The sequence below is a fragment of the Bos javanicus genome, chromosome 28 (assembly GCF_032452875.1).
Source record: "Bos javanicus breed banteng chromosome 28, ARS-OSU_banteng_1.0, whole genome shotgun sequence".
In the NCBI taxonomy this organism is placed as follows: domain Eukaryota; kingdom Metazoa; phylum Chordata; class Mammalia; order Artiodactyla; family Bovidae; genus Bos; species Bos javanicus.
In genome coordinates this window covers 18,711,093-18,728,555 of record NC_083895.1, presented here as the reverse complement: position 1 = coordinate 18,728,555, position 17,463 = coordinate 18,711,093, and the positions used below count along the sequence as shown (strand labels likewise).

Sequence of the window (17,463 nt, the reverse complement as noted above, 5' to 3'; positions counted from 1 at the left end):
AACATTATGTCATGTTGAAATGACAACTTTGTAAGGTAAATAATATTTTATTTTTGGAAGAAGTGAACTGAAAATAAAACAATGAGTATAGTTCTTTAAGAGCTCAGAGTAGTGTCTAGCATGTAGCAAGACCTGCAAACATATTAGTCAACAAGTAAGTATATAACAAATAAAGGAAAATAAGGATGGTGTTCCTGCTGTATAGTTAGGGAGAACTGGCATACTGGCTAAGGGCTGTGAATAAACAAACAAATGAAAATTTCTGTGGAGAAAAATTATCTTTAGGAAGGTAAATTTAGAAAAAATAGCTGACCAAAAGGAAAGCAATTTGGCATTAAAGTATTAATGTTGGGCATATTCTGTATTGTGATAAGGTAATGGTAATTAGAATTGTAATAAATCTGAGTTTCCAAGGGCAGATGGCTCATTAGTAATAGGGTAATAGCAATTTTGTAAAAATATCCCACTTGGATGTATCTTAATCATTTACTCATATATTTATCAGTTTTTGTCAGTCTATGATTGGTGTAACTTATTTTTTATAAACAATCATCAAGAAACCTGATTTCATTTATTTCTGAGATGGCTAGACCCGTCTCTGATATTAGGGCTTATGGTTGGCTTCTACTTACTTTCAATACAATTAAGACATGAAAACTAGAGTAAAATGATCTGAAGCCCCTAAGAAAGGGTATGCAGTTTGGTTCATTATACAGAAAAAGGTAGGATCAGGCTTAGTTTTTAATTTTTAGGATTCACATTCTCCTTGGTTCCAGAAATGAACTGCTCTGATAATGCACTATCAGGAATATGGTAAACCTTCAAAATAATATGTCATGGCTAAATGTCACCTTGAAATACTAAATCCTGCACAGTAGAAAAAATATCAAATTCATCCAGGCACAGAATAATGTTTCCTTCAGGAAAACTTTTGATAAGAATCAATTTATGCTATTTCAAAAGGAGATTTCCAGTCAGACCAGCAACAGAGTCTCAAGAAAGTCAGAACTGTAAATCAACTGGACCTTATGAGATCACTCTTAATACTTGGGATGGACCATCACGCACCAGGTACTGTGGAAGGAGCTGAGGGCATGATGCGCAGATAGACACAGTCAGGTACAGGTCTTATGCTTATGTCACTTAGAATTGCTGGGAGACAAGTGACCACAAGACACACACCGACACACACATGTATGCACACATATAATTATAAATGTTGAAACTCTTTTAACACCCATGGAGCACAAGTGAAGAGTGCTCTAGGATAAGCAGGAGACCCAATTGCACAAGGAGACCCAATTGAAGCTTGGAAGGACAAGGAAAGTTCTTCTGTGCAGTCCTATAGAGCTGATATGAACCTTGAAAAGGAGATGATACGGTGAAAAGGGAGGGAGAGAGGTATTTCAAGGGGGAGAAATACATATGTGAAGGTTTGAGTTAGAACCCACTTAGTTTTTTCTCTTTTTTTAAGTACAATATCAAGCCAATAACATTGTCTTCTCTACTCCTCATAACCACCCTATGAGGTTGATATAACCTATTTCATAGACAAGGATCTTGAGTTTCAGAAAAAGTAATGAATTTCCAAAGATGAATGAATGGGAGAGGCAAGATTCAAATTTGGGTCTCTCAAGTTTCTGAAATTGCTATGGCAGTGTAACAATTCCTCAAGAGACACAACTAAGAAACTACCTGTTACCAGGCCTGCTGAAATATGAATATAAAAGGTCCTTGTAGATGCCAGCAGCCATCACTTGTTTTGCTTTCTCAGTATTCCCTTTATTTATAAATTTAGTCATTCAAACATTTAAGCATTTGCTTAATAAGTATTAACTCTAAGCATTCATAAATAAGCATTAATTCTTAAAGAGATGGGAATATCTGTCTCCTGAGAAACCTGTATGCAAGTCAAGAAGCAACAGTTAGAACTTTACATGGAAAAAAATGACTGGTTCAAAATTGGGAAAGGAGTACAACAGGCTGTATATTGTCATTCTGCTTATTTAACTTATATGCAGAGTATATCATCCAAAATGCTGAGCTGCATGAGTTATAAGCTGGATTCAAGATTGTGGGGAGATTATTAACAAGCACAGATATGCAGACGACACCACTCTAATGGCAGAAAACAAAGAGGAACTAAAGAGCCCCTTGATGAAGGTGAAAGAAGAGAGTGAAAAAAGCTGGCTTAAAATTCAACATTGAAAAACTAAGGTCATGGCATCCGGTCCCATCACTTCATGGCAAATAGAAGGGGAAAAAGTTGAAGCAGTGACCTATTTTCTCTTCTGTGGGCTCGAAAATCACTGTGGAGGGTGACTGCAGCCATGAAATTATAAGACACTTGTTTCTTGGAAGGAAAGCTGTGACAAGCCTAGACAGAATATTAAAAAGCAAAGACATCACTTTGCTAACAAAGTGTGCATATAGTTAAAGCTATTGTCTTCCCAGTAGTCATGTACGGATGTGACAGTTAGACCATAAAGATGTCTGAGTGTGAAAAATTGATGCTTTTGAACTGTGGTGCTGGAGAAGACTCTTGAGAGTCCCTTGGATAGTAAGGAGGTCAAACCAGTCAATCCTATAGAAAATCAACCCTGAATATTCACTGGAAGGACTGATGCTGAAGCTGAAGCTCCAATACTTTGGCTACCTGATGTTAAGAGCCACGTCATTACAAAAGACCCTGATGCTGGGAAAGATTAAAGGCAAAAGGAGAAGAGGGCAGCAGAGGATGAGATGGTTGGAAAGCATCATCAATTCAATGGACATGAACTTGGGCAAACTCTGAGAGATAGTGAGGGATAGGGAAGTATGGCGTGCTGCAGTCCATGGGTTCACAAAGAGTCAGACGTGACTTAGCGACTGAACAACAACAACAGAGATTTAAAAAGACAGCTGAGACTACTGAAGAGAGGAAAAGATGAAGGAGATGGAAGAGGGAAAGGACATAAATTAGAGACTCAGGATCTGCCGAATCGTATTATAAATACACACAACAGAAAACAGTGGAGAATGTGCTGGGTCACAAGAGAAGTACAAGTTAAAGTTAATTATTGCAGTGAATTCCTGTATTTCAAAATATAGGAAGGGTACTGATAGATAGATATAAGAGCAGGGCTTTCTGAAACAAGTAGTCATAATTTGAAGGACATCTGCTCCAAAATCCACATCAGAACCTCTCTTCTCAGATGGACCAACCTTGAAGGGACGATAGAGTCCTTTGCTCTTAATAGAGACCCATGGTCCAATAAAACATAGAGCTGAAATGTACCCTTCATGTAAAAAATGCAATGTATCTATACCTTTCAATACTTTTCTAGATAACAGACTTTTATTTTCTCTATAATTAAAAAAAATCAGTTGAACAACTAGCATAGCCTGCTACTGGAGAGAGAGAGAGAGAGAGAGGAGCTAGGGGAGGAAGTTCCTAATTCTGAATTGCTATTGATCACTTTGTGGACTAGGCATTTCCTTGGTAATTCTACCTGGAAGCCTTTGGGAATTCCAGCAAATCCTCTTAGGTATAGGGTTAAGAGGGTTAGGAACAGGGGTGGAGGAGGAGGAAGACAATGGACTCACATGCTCTTGACTTGAATATGATTAATTCTCAGGTGCTTAATGGGATTCCCACTCCCTTTCACAGATGTCAAATAGGTCTGACAAAGAGGGATGGAACAAGGGAAAGTTTCCAAAACATTTTGTTTTGTTTCATTTTAAATACACAGCAAGTTGAAACTCCTGAGTTGCTCAGCTTGATAGGATGTGGTAGAGGAAAGGGAAGTAGAGATAAGATGGGGAATGGAGGAGGCTTTGAATATGTATCTGATTGGGGAATTTATAGTCTTTGTAATAGGCAACAGAGAAAATCCTGGATTTTGAATGTTTTTTAAAATCTATAACTAGATTCCTAATTAGAGGAAACATGTTGAAACAGGATAGTCTTTTTTCCAATTGTAGAAATAAATGTTATGCACAGAAGATATTAAGGGTGATTGATTGTTTATTTTATTCTTGAACTCTTCCAAGAACTATGATATGTTCAGAATATAGCTTCCCTAGATTATTATTTTAACAGTATTGCCAGGCCAGTTAATCCTAAAATTAATCCTGAGAGAGTCAACAAAATTGCAGTCCAGCCAACATTCGACATATAAAAAAAAGATTTACATATTCCAACTGTCCTTCCAACCAGAATTCATATCCTTCCCCAATTTCACAAAGGAAATATTCTCTCCTGATGTTTCCGTTGATATGGGAGGTCAAAGAATTAAGTGTTCCTTTTCTTTCTAAAAACATGTTTGACATGGGGGCCTTGGATATCTTTCTGCAGCCCAACCATTGTCTAAGTCAAATTCTAATAATATCATGACCCATAACCCTTTATTTCAAATTAATTTCTGCAGGAAATTGATGGTAGGGTAATATCTATTTAAATACTGATTTTCTTAAGAATTGCTTTCACTTGCCCTTTCTCTTTCTCTTCCCAGAAGTTGAAAGGAGATATTAGTGAAAAGGTTAACAGCCTTTAAACAGTCCATTCTAAATGTTTTCCTCCATTTAGGTTTATTCACTCCCTTTCTCCTCCCCCGGATTATAACCATACGATTTTAGTAGATTTTCATCTCAAATTCTGTTTTTGAACAATTAACATTTCTATTTTTCAGGTCATCTTAAACCATCGCATGAATGTACTAAAAGTATTTTAATAAAATTATACTGGTTTACAGTTTTAAGATGATTTATAAAACAAGAGTCCAATCTAAAATAAAATGCAATTGGAAGAAATAAATTTGTAAAGTATGTAATTTTTATCTTAGTTCAAATTTTGAAGGATGTGTTTTCATTGCATGACATCCCATAATTATGTAACAGCTACTTGTTACAGAATGTACAACTCTGCCAGACACTGCTTTATAGAAAGTTCCAACATGGGTTGGAACTGTGCAAATCCACTTATATGCATCTTATTTTCAATAAATACATACTACAGTACCTCATGACCCACGGTTGGTTGAATCTGTGGATGTGGAACTGTGCATATAGAGGGTCGATCTCAGAGTTATATGTGGATTTTCAACTACACAGAGAGTCCTAATCTCCATGTTGTTCTAGGGTCAACTAAATAATAAAAATTCCTGAGAGATAAATGTGACTGCTGTGGACTGAACTGTGTTGCCTCAAAATTCATATGTTGAAGCCCTAAGTCCCAGAGTAAATATATTTAGAGACAGAGCTTTTAGGAAGTCAGTAGAGTTAATTGAGGTCATAAGGATGGGGTCCTAATTCACTAAGACTGGTGGCTTCATAAGAAGAGAAGAGAGAAATTCTCTCTTTTCTTGTGAAGTGTATGCACTCAGGAAAGGCCATGTGAGTTCACAGTGGGAGGTGGCTGTCTAAAAACCAGGAAGAGAGCTCTTACTAAACCCCAACCATTCTGGAAGCCTGATTTTGAACTTCCAACCTCTAGAACTGTGAGAAAATACATATCTGTTGTTTAATCCACCCAGTCTATGGTTTTTGTTATGGGGCTGTTCCCATTTTGTCGATTAGGAAGCAAACTGAGAGGTCAGTGGCAAAACTAACATTTAAATTTGATGTGTCCAAGTACAAATGAGAGTCCTCTCTATGGACTGCCCTCTGAATTTGAGTCTGAAAATAATTACTATAGATAGCCCTCAAAGAAATACCAAACCCTTCATCTGTGGTTTGTTTGTATACGCATACCTTGGAGATGGACGTTCATTTCCATACCACTGAAATACAGAGTCACGTGAATTTTCTGGTTTCCCAGTGCATTTAAAAGTATACTTACAATAGGCCATAGTCTATTAAGTGCGCATTATGTCTTAAAAAACAATGAACAAAGCTTAATTAAACAATGCTTTATTGTTAAAAATAGCCAGCTATATCTGAGTCTTCAGTGAATCTTAGAAATAACATCCAAGATTAATGATCACAGAACAATAATAATAAGAAAATTTGAAATATGTGACACAAAGTGAGCAAATGCTGTTGGAAAAATGGTACTGGCAAACTTGCTTCACACAAGGTTGCTACCAACCTTCAATTTGTAAAGAAAAACACAGTATCTATGAATCTCAGTAAAGCAAAGCACAATAAAATGAGGTGTGCCTGTATTTTTAGTTTGCCTGGGTGTAGCAGAAACACACAAAGCCAGTTGATTTTGTTTAGTCCTGGTCCTTATCAACTGATTTTTGTCTTCTGGCAGAATGTTATTTTTTGAGCTCTCAGAATTTCCGGTTAATGTTAAAAAATGTAGGCAACCTTCCTGAAATTACAGTGTTCAAAAATCAAGATTTACTGTTGCTGTATTTGCTTTCGTATTAAACACAAAATACCCTGTTTTGTGCCTGAGACTAATTGGCAGTGTCCCATTAAACCGTATTAAAATTAACATCTATTAATTGGATTAGAAATTCAGTGAGAATGACAGCTGCTAGTGCCTTTTACAGTTGCTCTGTTTCTCTATAATCCATATGGCAGGAATCACATAATGCATTTTCCCCTTTCAAATAAATACTGGAGATTAAAAGGTTTGACTCAGTGTGGTCAGGGTATGTGCACTTGTTTTCTTTCTTTTAAAAAAAATTATAAAAGCTGAACTATTTTTTCCCCTCATTCACAGGTTTTCACCAGCCATATTTTTATATCTGATTAGCATTGTTCCATCATTATGGCTTCTTGAAATGCACCATGAAACCCAGGTATGTACTTTTGGAAAGTTGAATACTCAGCAATAAACTACATTCCTATTATAATCCAATTTCTGTCAGAAATGCACTTTTCTAAGGAACTGGAGGTATCAAGAATTGACTAAATAAGAGCCCTCAGCAAAAAGGAAATGAATCCATGATCTGTCTAAACTAATAAAAGTGTTGCTTTCATTTAAGATTTAAGAGTATTCATTAGTAATCTGGGTTAGAGGTCTTGTTCCTAACACTTCCCCTCCAATATGCTACAGTTTACATAAGGGTATACAATTCTGGTTTTATCCCTTGCAGCTTCAGTGAGTTACTGTACTAAAAATGGGCAGGGCTCTGTATGACAGACTGTGGTTCTTAGTCGCTCAGTCATGTTGGACTCTTTGACCCCATGGATCCTAGCCTGTCAGGCTCCTCTGTCTATGGAATTTTTCAGGCAAGAATACTGCAGTGAGTTGCCATTTCCAACTCTAGGGAATCTTCTGGACCCAGGGATTGAACCCATGTCTCTTGCATCTCCTGCACTGACAGGTGGATTCTTTACCACTGAGCCACCTGGGAAGCCCCATGACAGTATCTTAGAGTGAAGTGAATCAGAAAGAGAGGAAAAATATCATATATTAATGCATATATGTGGAATTTGAAAAAAAAAAAAACATTAGTATAGATGATCTTATTTACAAAGCAGAAATAGAGACACAGACAGAGAGAACAAACATATGGATACCAAGGGAACGGAGGGTGGGTGGGATGAACTGGGAAATTGAGATTGTTGTATATATACTATTGATACTATGTACAAAATAGATAACTAATGGGTCACTAATGAGAACTTACTGTATAACTCAGGGAACCCTACTCGGTGCTCTATGGTAACCTACATGGGAAAGGAATTCAAAAGGGCTGTATATATATGTATACATATAGCTGATTCACTTTGCTGTACAGTAGTAGAAACTAATAAAATATTGTAAAGCAACTATACTCCAATAAAAATTTAAAAAAAAAGAATGGGCAAGGCCCAATCATCTAGCATCCTATAAAATGACGTTTTCCCCTTTGACCCAGGGGTAAAGAATCCGTCTGCCATGCAGGAGCTGCAGGAGATATAGGTTCGATCCCTGGGTTGGGAAGACCCTTGGAGGAAGGTATGACAATCCACCGCAGTATTCTTGCCCGGAGAATCCCATGGACAGAGTAGCCAGGTGGGCAATAGTTCATAGGATCACAAAGAGTCAAACAGGACTGAAGCAACTTAGCATACATGTACAGGAACAACAAAAACAGAACTCCATCATCTGTACTCTGCTGTACAAATACTGTCAACCTTGGAAGGGATATTTGAAATAGTCTGTTTTAAAATACAGGCTTTGCAGGTTATAGCAGATTCACTTCTGAAGTCCTAAGAGCTGACTTAGTAAAATATGAACTTCATTCAAGTGCTCCAAAATAAGTGTAAAGGAGAGGAACCAGGGAACCCACAATCAGGAAGGATAGGCTATATATATTAAGACCACACTGACCTAGAAAAGAAACAGTGGCTTCCAGTATGAGTCCCTAATTATAAATAGAAGCACTGATTTAATTTTTTAAATTTCTTTAATTGGAGGATAATTGCTTTACAATGTTGTGCTAGTTTATGTTGTACAACAACATGAATAATCTCTAAGTAGACTTATATCCGGAGAAGACAATGGCACCCCACTCCAGTACTCTTGCCTGGAAAATCCCATGGGCGGAGGAGCCTGGTAGGCTGCAGTCCATGGGGTCACTGAGGGTCAGACACAACTGAGCAACTTCACTTTCACTTTTCACTTTCATGCATTGGAGAAGGAAATGGCAACCCACTCCAGTGTTCTTGCCTGGAGAATCCCAGGGACGGAGGAGCCTGGTGTGCTGCCATCTATGGGGTCGCACAGAGTCAGACACGACTGAAGCGATTTAGCAGCAGCAGCAGCAGCAGCAGACTTATATCCCCTCCCTCCTGAACCTCCCTCCCATGCCTCGCCCCATCCCGCTCTAGAGACAGGTGCTGATTTTTCACTGAATTACTTCTTATGTGGGCAACCCCAGGTAGCAGGATCTAGGCTGGATTCAGCCGCTGATGGTCATCAATGCTCCTGTATGACACTGGAGGGGGGGCAGTTAGTCCAGTCCATTAAACTGCAGCCTGGACTTCACATCCTCAGGGCTCAGGTTACAGGATTATGTGTTATAGATGAACTGTAGCTATGATATAATAATAGTGTAGTATCTTTACTGGTAAAATCTGTGAGACTCTCACAGATTTCTTTGCTACAGAAGGTCACTTTATAGCAAAGTTAAGCCTCTGATACATGTTTCAGATATTCAAACCTTATCTGGAAAATGCCTGCTCAACATTTTAGGCACACACAGGGGAGTTTAGTTCTGTGGACTAGTTTTGCGGAACTCCACAAGTATGTACCAATAATGTAGGCATGAAGAAGACATCTGTCTGCCTAAATCTCCTGCCTAAAGAATATTAATGTCAAAAGCTGTCTCTATGTTTATACAAAAGAAGTTTTGTCACAGTAGATTGGTTCGTTCGAGTTACTATAGCTTTTAGGATATGAAGAGACTTTTAATTTCCTTACTACTTACTACTTTCAGGGGTATGGGAATAAGCTCTGGTGACTTGAATCGCTTTTTTTTTTTTCACATCCAATTCTATGACATGGTTATCATCCACAATAACAATTCATTTCCCCAAATGCTTTTACAGTATAAAGGTTTGCACAGTTAATTGATATACAGGTCAAATCCCATTACAACAAATAGCACGCAACCAAAAACTCTCTTTTTAATTAAAAAAAAAAAAAAAAAAGGGATGTTTGGGCCCTGGGCAGTACCTCTCTAATTTTCACACTACAAAAGAAATTGGACCTTTAGCAGTAATGGATCTGACTCATTTTGACACTGAGAATTACAATGAATGCCCAGATTGTGAATTGGGCAGGGTGGGCAGAGTTGGAAGTAGAAAAAAGTGAGAGACAAAAAAGTATTGGAATTGCATTTAAAGAAATAAAAAATGGCAGAATAAAGGAAGGTACAGAAATTCTTAGTCTATTCATGTAGGAAATCTTGGTTATGATAATAATCATATACATTTTCATATAGTTCTTTATTTCAAACTATTTTCAGATACTTTTCTCATTTTCTCATTCATATACCCAGCAACTCCTTAAGTTAGACATGGTATGTAGATTTCTATGTTAGAGAATAGGAACCTGAAATTCAGCAAGGTTAAGTAATCTTCCCAAGGCCACACAGCTAATCAACAGCAGTTCTGGGGTTCAGAACCTGGGTCTTAACCCCTAGTTCATTAAATCATACTGCCTTTTTCAATAATGTGTTTTATGTTTTACAGGAATTTACATCAAAATCATCTGAATGTTTCATGATGGAAAAGGATAATTTAATTTGCTTTCACATTTTCCATTTACTCTACACCCTAAACATTCTAACCTATGACTTGGCATTCAAAAAACATCCTGACCTATTTCATGACAACATTTCACTTAGATGATCAATTCTGTACCTTCACTTCTGAATCTGACTGGGTCTACACGAATGGAAAGAAAATGTTTGTGATAACAATTATGACCTTAACTCTTCAGATCAGATCAGATCAGTCGCTCAGTCGTGTCTGACTCTTTGCGACCCCATAAATCGCAGCGCGCCAGGCCTCCCTGTCCATCACCAACTCCCGGAGTTCACCCAGACTCACGTCCATCAAGTCAGTGATGGCATCCAGCCATCTCATCCTCTGTCGTCCCTTTCTCCTCTTGCCCCCAATCCCTCCCAGCAAGTCTATTTATGAATTGGCACAATTAAAGCAATGGAAATATTCTGGTCTTGAAGATGTCTGGTTTGAACCAAAGGAATGCTTTTAACGCTTTTCAGACATAGGCCATGAAAAAGTGACTTTTTGGCACCCCGATCATCCATGTAACTCACTTATATAATGCTGATTGTAAACAGTATTACCATAAAACCAATATAAGTCAGGTTAAATCTTAGGAGTTTGTTCTGTGCAATCCAACACAACTGCCACTTGAAATAAAGTTGCATCAATTTATAACAAACAGAATTCTAAGAATGAACAGGGACTCGGGTCTTTATACCATAATATGAGCTACAAAGCCATTTGCCATCATGTTATCTTATGCTGCAGTACAGATGACTATTTTTAAAAAATAACAAGATGTCTATGGATTTTTAGTGATAAGAATGTGAAAAACATATCAAGGTCACCACTTTTAATATACAATCTGCTTTCATGCCTGCCAAGAAGTGTTCAAATATGTTTCCTATTGAACATTAGGTTCTTAGAGTCACAGAACTCCTGCAATGAGGATTTGTTGCTTGGTTCAAAGATTTAATTTGTTATCTTCATTATCTTTTCTTGGAGCCTTAGCTATATAGAAAAAAGTGTGCAAACAACTACAGTTTTGCTCTTAGAGATATGGCACATGGCCATTTTTCTTAATTATTCTTGTCATTTCACCCATAACACTAGTTTTTTTTTTTTTTTTTTCCCATCCATAACACTAGTTGTCTCGATGGAAGGGAAAAAAAATAGCTTCTTGACAGACTTTCCTTTCTACTTTTCCAAGTAGCTCATAGAATGATCAATGAAGTATCCAGAATTAATTAAGAAAAATATACTTCTCAGTGATAGCATTAAAAAAAATCTCTCTAAATCCAAGTGTGTGATCATGGATGTGCAGTGGTGGTTGTGTTTGTGTGTGTGTGTGGGTGTGTTTGTGTGCACTTCAAATGTATGTTAGCTCTGCAGTTGTTTTTTTTAAATCAGTCTGTTTTTTTCTTAATGAGTTTGTGAAATAATCATTGGCTACACTTACATTTTCAAGTACAACACCTTTCCTCTCTTATGTACTTTTCTCTTTTCTTTCTTTACCTCAGATTCTCAGCTTCTGGTTGGATTAAAAATCACACATAGTTCATATAAAGAAATTTACATGCAAAATGAAAGAATAAGGAGGGGGAAATGCCATTTATTTTAGGTCTATTGTTAACTTTTCTATAAATCTAAATTGGCCTCTAGAGTGATGTAAAATGTATATGTTGATGGGTAGATATGTTAATTTATTATTATCATTTTGGGGGGATTGTTACAGTGCTTAACAGACATGACTGAAAGTAACTGAATTACCTACATTAGCAAAATGGTATTTTAGATAAAGAGGCTCTGAACAAGTAATAAAATCATAGAATGAATGCTTTGACCAAGATCATACATGCTTTCATTGGTTGTTGGTTTGTTTTATAATTGTTTCATGATTTAAGAAATGGACCCCAGAGATCAATTCATAAATTCTATAGCTCTCCACAATGAACTTAGAGCATCTACAGCCTCATAGACTTGTGGGAAAATGAGACATGTATAGTTGATTCTTTCCTCATATTAACTGAAAATGGTTTCTATCTCAAGGCTATATTCTGATTTTTGAAAATGTTTATGCTTTACTACAGAAACTTCACATCTTTGCTCATAATCTCTTAGATACACTGAAGCCATCTTAAATGTTGCCTACTGTGATATTTTCTGACACATTGTTTTTTTACAAATACTTCTTAGTATTGCGGTAGCCAATTTGGAGGATTGTCACAGAATACCAGCAGAAAAGAAAACTTCAATCAAACTCTGTTGTCAGCTGAACATACCAACAGAGCAGAGGATCTCATTGCGACGGTGAGAGCTTTCTCATTGTATGTTAAGGGATCTAACAAATCACCTTTTCATTTGGTGAGAATACCACTTTCTATACTTTTCAGCTCATTCTTCCCTAGGGAAATTCACCAATTGTTTGGCTCAGAAAGTCACAAGAAAATTGTATTTTGCACTATTATTGAATATATTTAACAAGCCTAATGGGCATATATATCTTATATGCATTAATAAATATATTTAACTTGCAGTATTAAGGAACCTTTAACACTTGGATCAGACGACCTATGTACAAAGAGAGATACAGACAATTCTGAAGGAATGATATAATGAAAAGATTGGGATCTGCCCTATATATATATTTTAAATTAATTTAGTTTTTAATGAAGGATAATTGCTTTACAGAATTTTGTTGTTTTCTGCCAAATCTCAACATGAATCAGCCAGAGGAATACATATATACCCTCCCTTCTGAAACTCCCTCCCATCTTCCTCCCCATCCCACCCCTCTAGATTGATACAGAGGCCCTGACTGAGTTTCCTGAGCCATTCAGTAAATTCTCCTTGGCCATCTATTTTACATATGATAATGTAAGTTTCTATGTTACTCTTCCCATACATCTCACTCTCACCTCCCCTCTCCCTATGTCCATAACTCTGTTCTCTATATCTGTTTCTCCATTGCTATCCTGTAAATAAATTCTTCAGTACCATTTTTCTAGATTCCATATATACGCATTAGAATACTGTGGTGTTGGAGAAGACTCTTGAGAGTCCCTTGGACTGCAAGGAGATCCAGCCAGTCCATTCTGAAGGAGATCAGCCTTGGGATTTCTTTGGAAGGAATGATGCTAAAGCTGAAACTCCAGTACTTTGGCCACTTCATGGGAAGAGTTGACTCATTGGAAAAGACTCTGATGCTGGGAGGGATTGGGGGCAGGAGGAGAAGGGGACGACAGAGGATGAGATGGCTGGATGGCATCACTGACTCGATGGACGTGAGTCTGAGTGAACTCTGGGAGTTGGTGATGGACAAGGAGGCCTGGCGTGCTGTGATTCATGGGGTCGCAGAGTCGGACACGACTGAGTGACTGAACTGAACTGAACAATATTTATCTTTCTCTTTCTGACTTACTTCACTCCATATAATAGGTTCCAGGTTCATCTGCCTCATAACTGACTCAAATGTGTTCCTTTTATGGCTGAGTAATATTCCACAGTGTATATGTACCACAACTTCTTTATCTGTCCGTGGACATCTTGGTTGCTTCCATGTTCTAGCTACTGTAAACAGTGCTGCAATGAACATGTGTCTTTTTCAGTCTTGGCCTCCTCAGGGTATATGCCTAGGAGTGAGATTGCTGGGTCATATGGTGGCTTTATTCTTAGTTTTTTAAAGAATCTCCATACCATCTTCCATAGTGGCTGTATCAATTTACATTCCCACCGACAGTGCAAGAGTGTTCCTTTTTCTCCACACCCTCTCCAGCATTTATTGTTTGTAGACTTTTTGATGATGGCCATTCTGACCGGTGTGAGGTGGTACCTCATAATAGTTTTGATTTGCATTTCTCTAATAATGAGGGATGCTGAGCATCTTTTCGTGTGTTTGTTAGCTATCTGTATGTCTTCTTTGGAGAAATGTCTGTTTAGGTCTTTTTCCCACTTTTTGCTTGGGTTGTTTGTTTTTCTGGGATTGAGTTGTATATTTTGGAAATTAATCCTTTGTCAGTTGTTTAATTTGCTATTATTTACTCCCATTCTGAGGGTTGTCTTTTCACCTTGCTTAGTTTCCTCTGCTGTGCAAAAGCTTTCAAGTTTAATCAGGTCCCACTTGTCTACTTTAGTTATTTCCATTACTCTAGGAGGTGGGTCATAGAGGATCTTCATTTGATTTATGTCATCGAGTGTTCTGTCTATGTTTTCCTCTAAGAGTTTTTATAGTTTTATAGTTTTTATAGTTTCTGGTCTCACGTTTAGATCTTTAATCCCTTTTAAGTTTATCTTTGTGGATGGTGTTAGAAAGTGTTCAAATTTCATTCTTTTATATGCAGCTGTCCAGTTTTCCCAGCACCATTTATTGTGCTAAAAAAAAGACCTAAACAGCACCGTTTATTGAAGAGGCTACCTTTGCCCCATTGTATATTCTTGCCTCCTTTGTCAAAAATAAGGTACCCATAGGTGCATGGGTTTATTTATGGGCTTTCTTTCTTATCCCATTGGTCTATATTTCTGTTTTTGTGCCAAGACCATACTGTCTTGATGACTGTAGCTTTGTAGTATAACCTGAAGTCAGGAAGGTTGATTCCTCCAGCTCCATTATTCTTTCTCAAGACTACTTTGGCTATTTGGGGTCTTTTATGTTTCCATATGAATTGTGAAATTTTTGTTCTAGTTCTGTGAAAAACACCATTGGTAATTTAGTAGGGATCACATTGAATCTGTAGATTGCATTTGGTAGTATAGTCATTTTCACAATATTGATTCTTCCTACCCAGGAACATGGAGTATCTCTCCATCTGTTTATGTCATCTTTGATATCTTTCATTAGTGTTTTATAATTTTCTGTGTACAGTTATTTTGTGTCCTTAGATAAGTTTATTCCTAGATATTTAATTCTTTTTGTTGCAATGCTAAATGGGATTGATTCCTTCATTTTTCTTTCTGATTTTTCATTGTTAGCATATAGAAATGCAAGTAATTTCTGTGTATTGATTTTGTATCCTGAAACTTTGCTAAATGCACTGATTAGCTCTAGTAATTTTCTGATACTATCTTTAGGGTTTTCTATGTACAGTATCATGTCATTTACAAACAGTGAGAGCTTTACTTCTTTTCCAATCTGGATTCCTTTTATTTCTTTTTCTTCTCTGGTTGCTGTAGCTAGGACTTCCCAGAACTATGTTGAATAATAGTGGCGAAAGTGTACACCCTTGTCTTGTTCCTGATCTTAGGGAGAATACTTTCAGGTTTTCACCATTGAGAATAATGTTTGCTATAGGCTTATCATATATGGTCCTTACTATGTTGAGGTAGGTTCCTTCTATGCCCATTTTTTGAAGAGTTTTAATCATAAATGGGTGCTGAATTTTGTCACAGGCTTTTTCTGCATCTATTGAGATGATCATATGGTTTTTATCTTTCAATTTGTTAATATGGTATATCACATTGATTGACTTCTGTATATTGAAGAATCCTTGCATCCCTGGAATAAACCCAATTTGATCATAGTGTATGAGCCTTCTGATGTGTTGCTGAATTGTTTGCTAAAATTTTGTTAAGGATTTTTGCATCTATGTTCATCAGTGATATTGGCCTGTAGTTTTCTTTTTTTGTGCTGTCTTTATCTGGTTTTGGTATCAGGGTGATGGTGGCCTCATAGAATGAGTTTGGAAGTGTTCTTTCCTCTGCAATTTTTTGAAAGAGTTTTAGAAGTATAGGCATTAGCTCTTTTCTAAATATTTGATAGAATTCTCCTGTAAAGCCCTCTGGTTCTGGGCTTTTGTTTTTTTTGGCAGATTTTTTATCAAAGCTTCCATTGCAGTGCTTGCAATTGGGTTGTTCATAATTTCTATTTCTTCCTGGTTCAGTCTTGGAAGATTGAACTTTTCTAACACTCTGTCCATTTCTTCCAGGTTATCCATTTTATTGCCATATAGTTGTTCATAAGTCTTTTATAATCCTTTGGATTTCTGCATTATCTGTTGTAACCTCTCCTTTTTCATTTCTAATTTTGTTGATTTGATTCTTCTCTCTTCTCTTCTTGATGAGTCTGGCTAAAGATTTGTCAATTGTGTTTATCTTCTCAAAGAACCATCTTTAAGTTTTATTAACCTTTAATAGTGTTTCATTCTTTATTTTTCATTTAGTTCTGCTCAGATCTTTATCATTTCTTTCCTTCTACTAATTTTGTGTTTTTGTTTTCTTTGTTGTTCTTCTTTTTCCAGTTGTTTTAGGTGTAAAGTTAGGTTGTCTATTCAATGTTTTTCTTGTTTCTTGAGGTAGGATTATGTTGCTAAAACTTCGTCTTAGAACTGATTTTGCTGCATCCCATAGGTTTTGAGTTGTCATGTTTTATTGTAATTTGTTTCTAGAAATTTTTTGATTTCCCTTTTGATTTCTTCTGTAACCTGTTCATTATTTTTTAATGTGTTGTTTAATCTCCATGTGTTTGTGTTTCTTCCAGCTTTTTTCTTGTAATTGACATCTAGCTTCATAGCACTGTGGTTGGAGAAGATGCTTGATATGATTTCAATGTTTTTAAATAACTGAGGTTTAATTTGTGACTCAAGATGTGGTCTATCCTGGAGAATGTTCCATGTGCACTTGAGAAGGTATTCTGCATTTTGATGGAACGTCTTGAAGATATCAATGAGATCCATCTCATCTAATATATCATTTAAGACTTGTGTTTCCTTATTAATTTCTGTTTTGATGATGTGTCCATTGGTGTGAGTGGGATGTTAAAATCTCCTACTATTATTGTGTTACTGTCAATTTCTCCTTTTATGTCTGTTAGTGTTTGTCTTATGTATTAAGGTGCTCCTATGTTGAGTGTATAGATATTTACAAATGTTCTGTCTTCCTCTTGGATTGATCCTTTGATCACTATGTAGTGTCCTTCCTTGTAGCTTGTAATCTTTATTTTAAGGTCTATTTTGTCTGATATGAGGATTGCTACTCCAGCTTTCCTTTGCCTCCCGTTTGCATGGAATATATTTTTCCATCCTCTTACTTTCAGTCTATATGTGTCTTTAGGTCTGATGTGGGTTTCTTGTAGACAGAATATATATGGGTCTTGTTTTTGTATCCATTCAGCCAGTCTGTGTCTTTTGCTTGGAGCATTTAATACATTTATATTTAAAGTAGTTATTGATATATATGTTCCTATTGCCATTTTCTTAATTCTTTGGGGTTGATTTTGTAGATCTTTTTTCTTTTGTATTTCTTGACTATATAATTCCATTTAACATTTGTTGTAAAGCTGGTTTCCTGGTACTGAATTCTCTTAACTTTTGCTTA

At 36.6% G+C, this 17,463-nt stretch overlaps 1 protein-coding gene across 4 annotated transcripts in view; it reads left to right on the top strand.

Annotated features, from left to right (window-relative positions):
• Positions 1–17,463, top strand: part of TMEM26 (transmembrane protein 26) — a 64,443-nt gene that overhangs the window by 15,019 nt on the left and 31,961 nt on the right. For 2 of the 4 annotated variants that reach the window (XM_061405078.1, XM_061405075.1), the window contains exons 2-4: positions 6,653–6,731; positions 12,352–12,465; positions 12,955–13,032. In XM_061405078.1, coding sequence (XP_061261062.1) covers positions 6,653–6,731; positions 12,352–12,465; positions 12,955–13,032 — 271 coding nt within the window. The remainder of the gene's footprint in view (positions 1–6,652; positions 6,732–12,351; positions 12,466–12,954; positions 13,033–17,463) is intronic. The other 2 variants (XM_061405077.1, XM_061405079.1) reach the window with 2 other exon arrangements.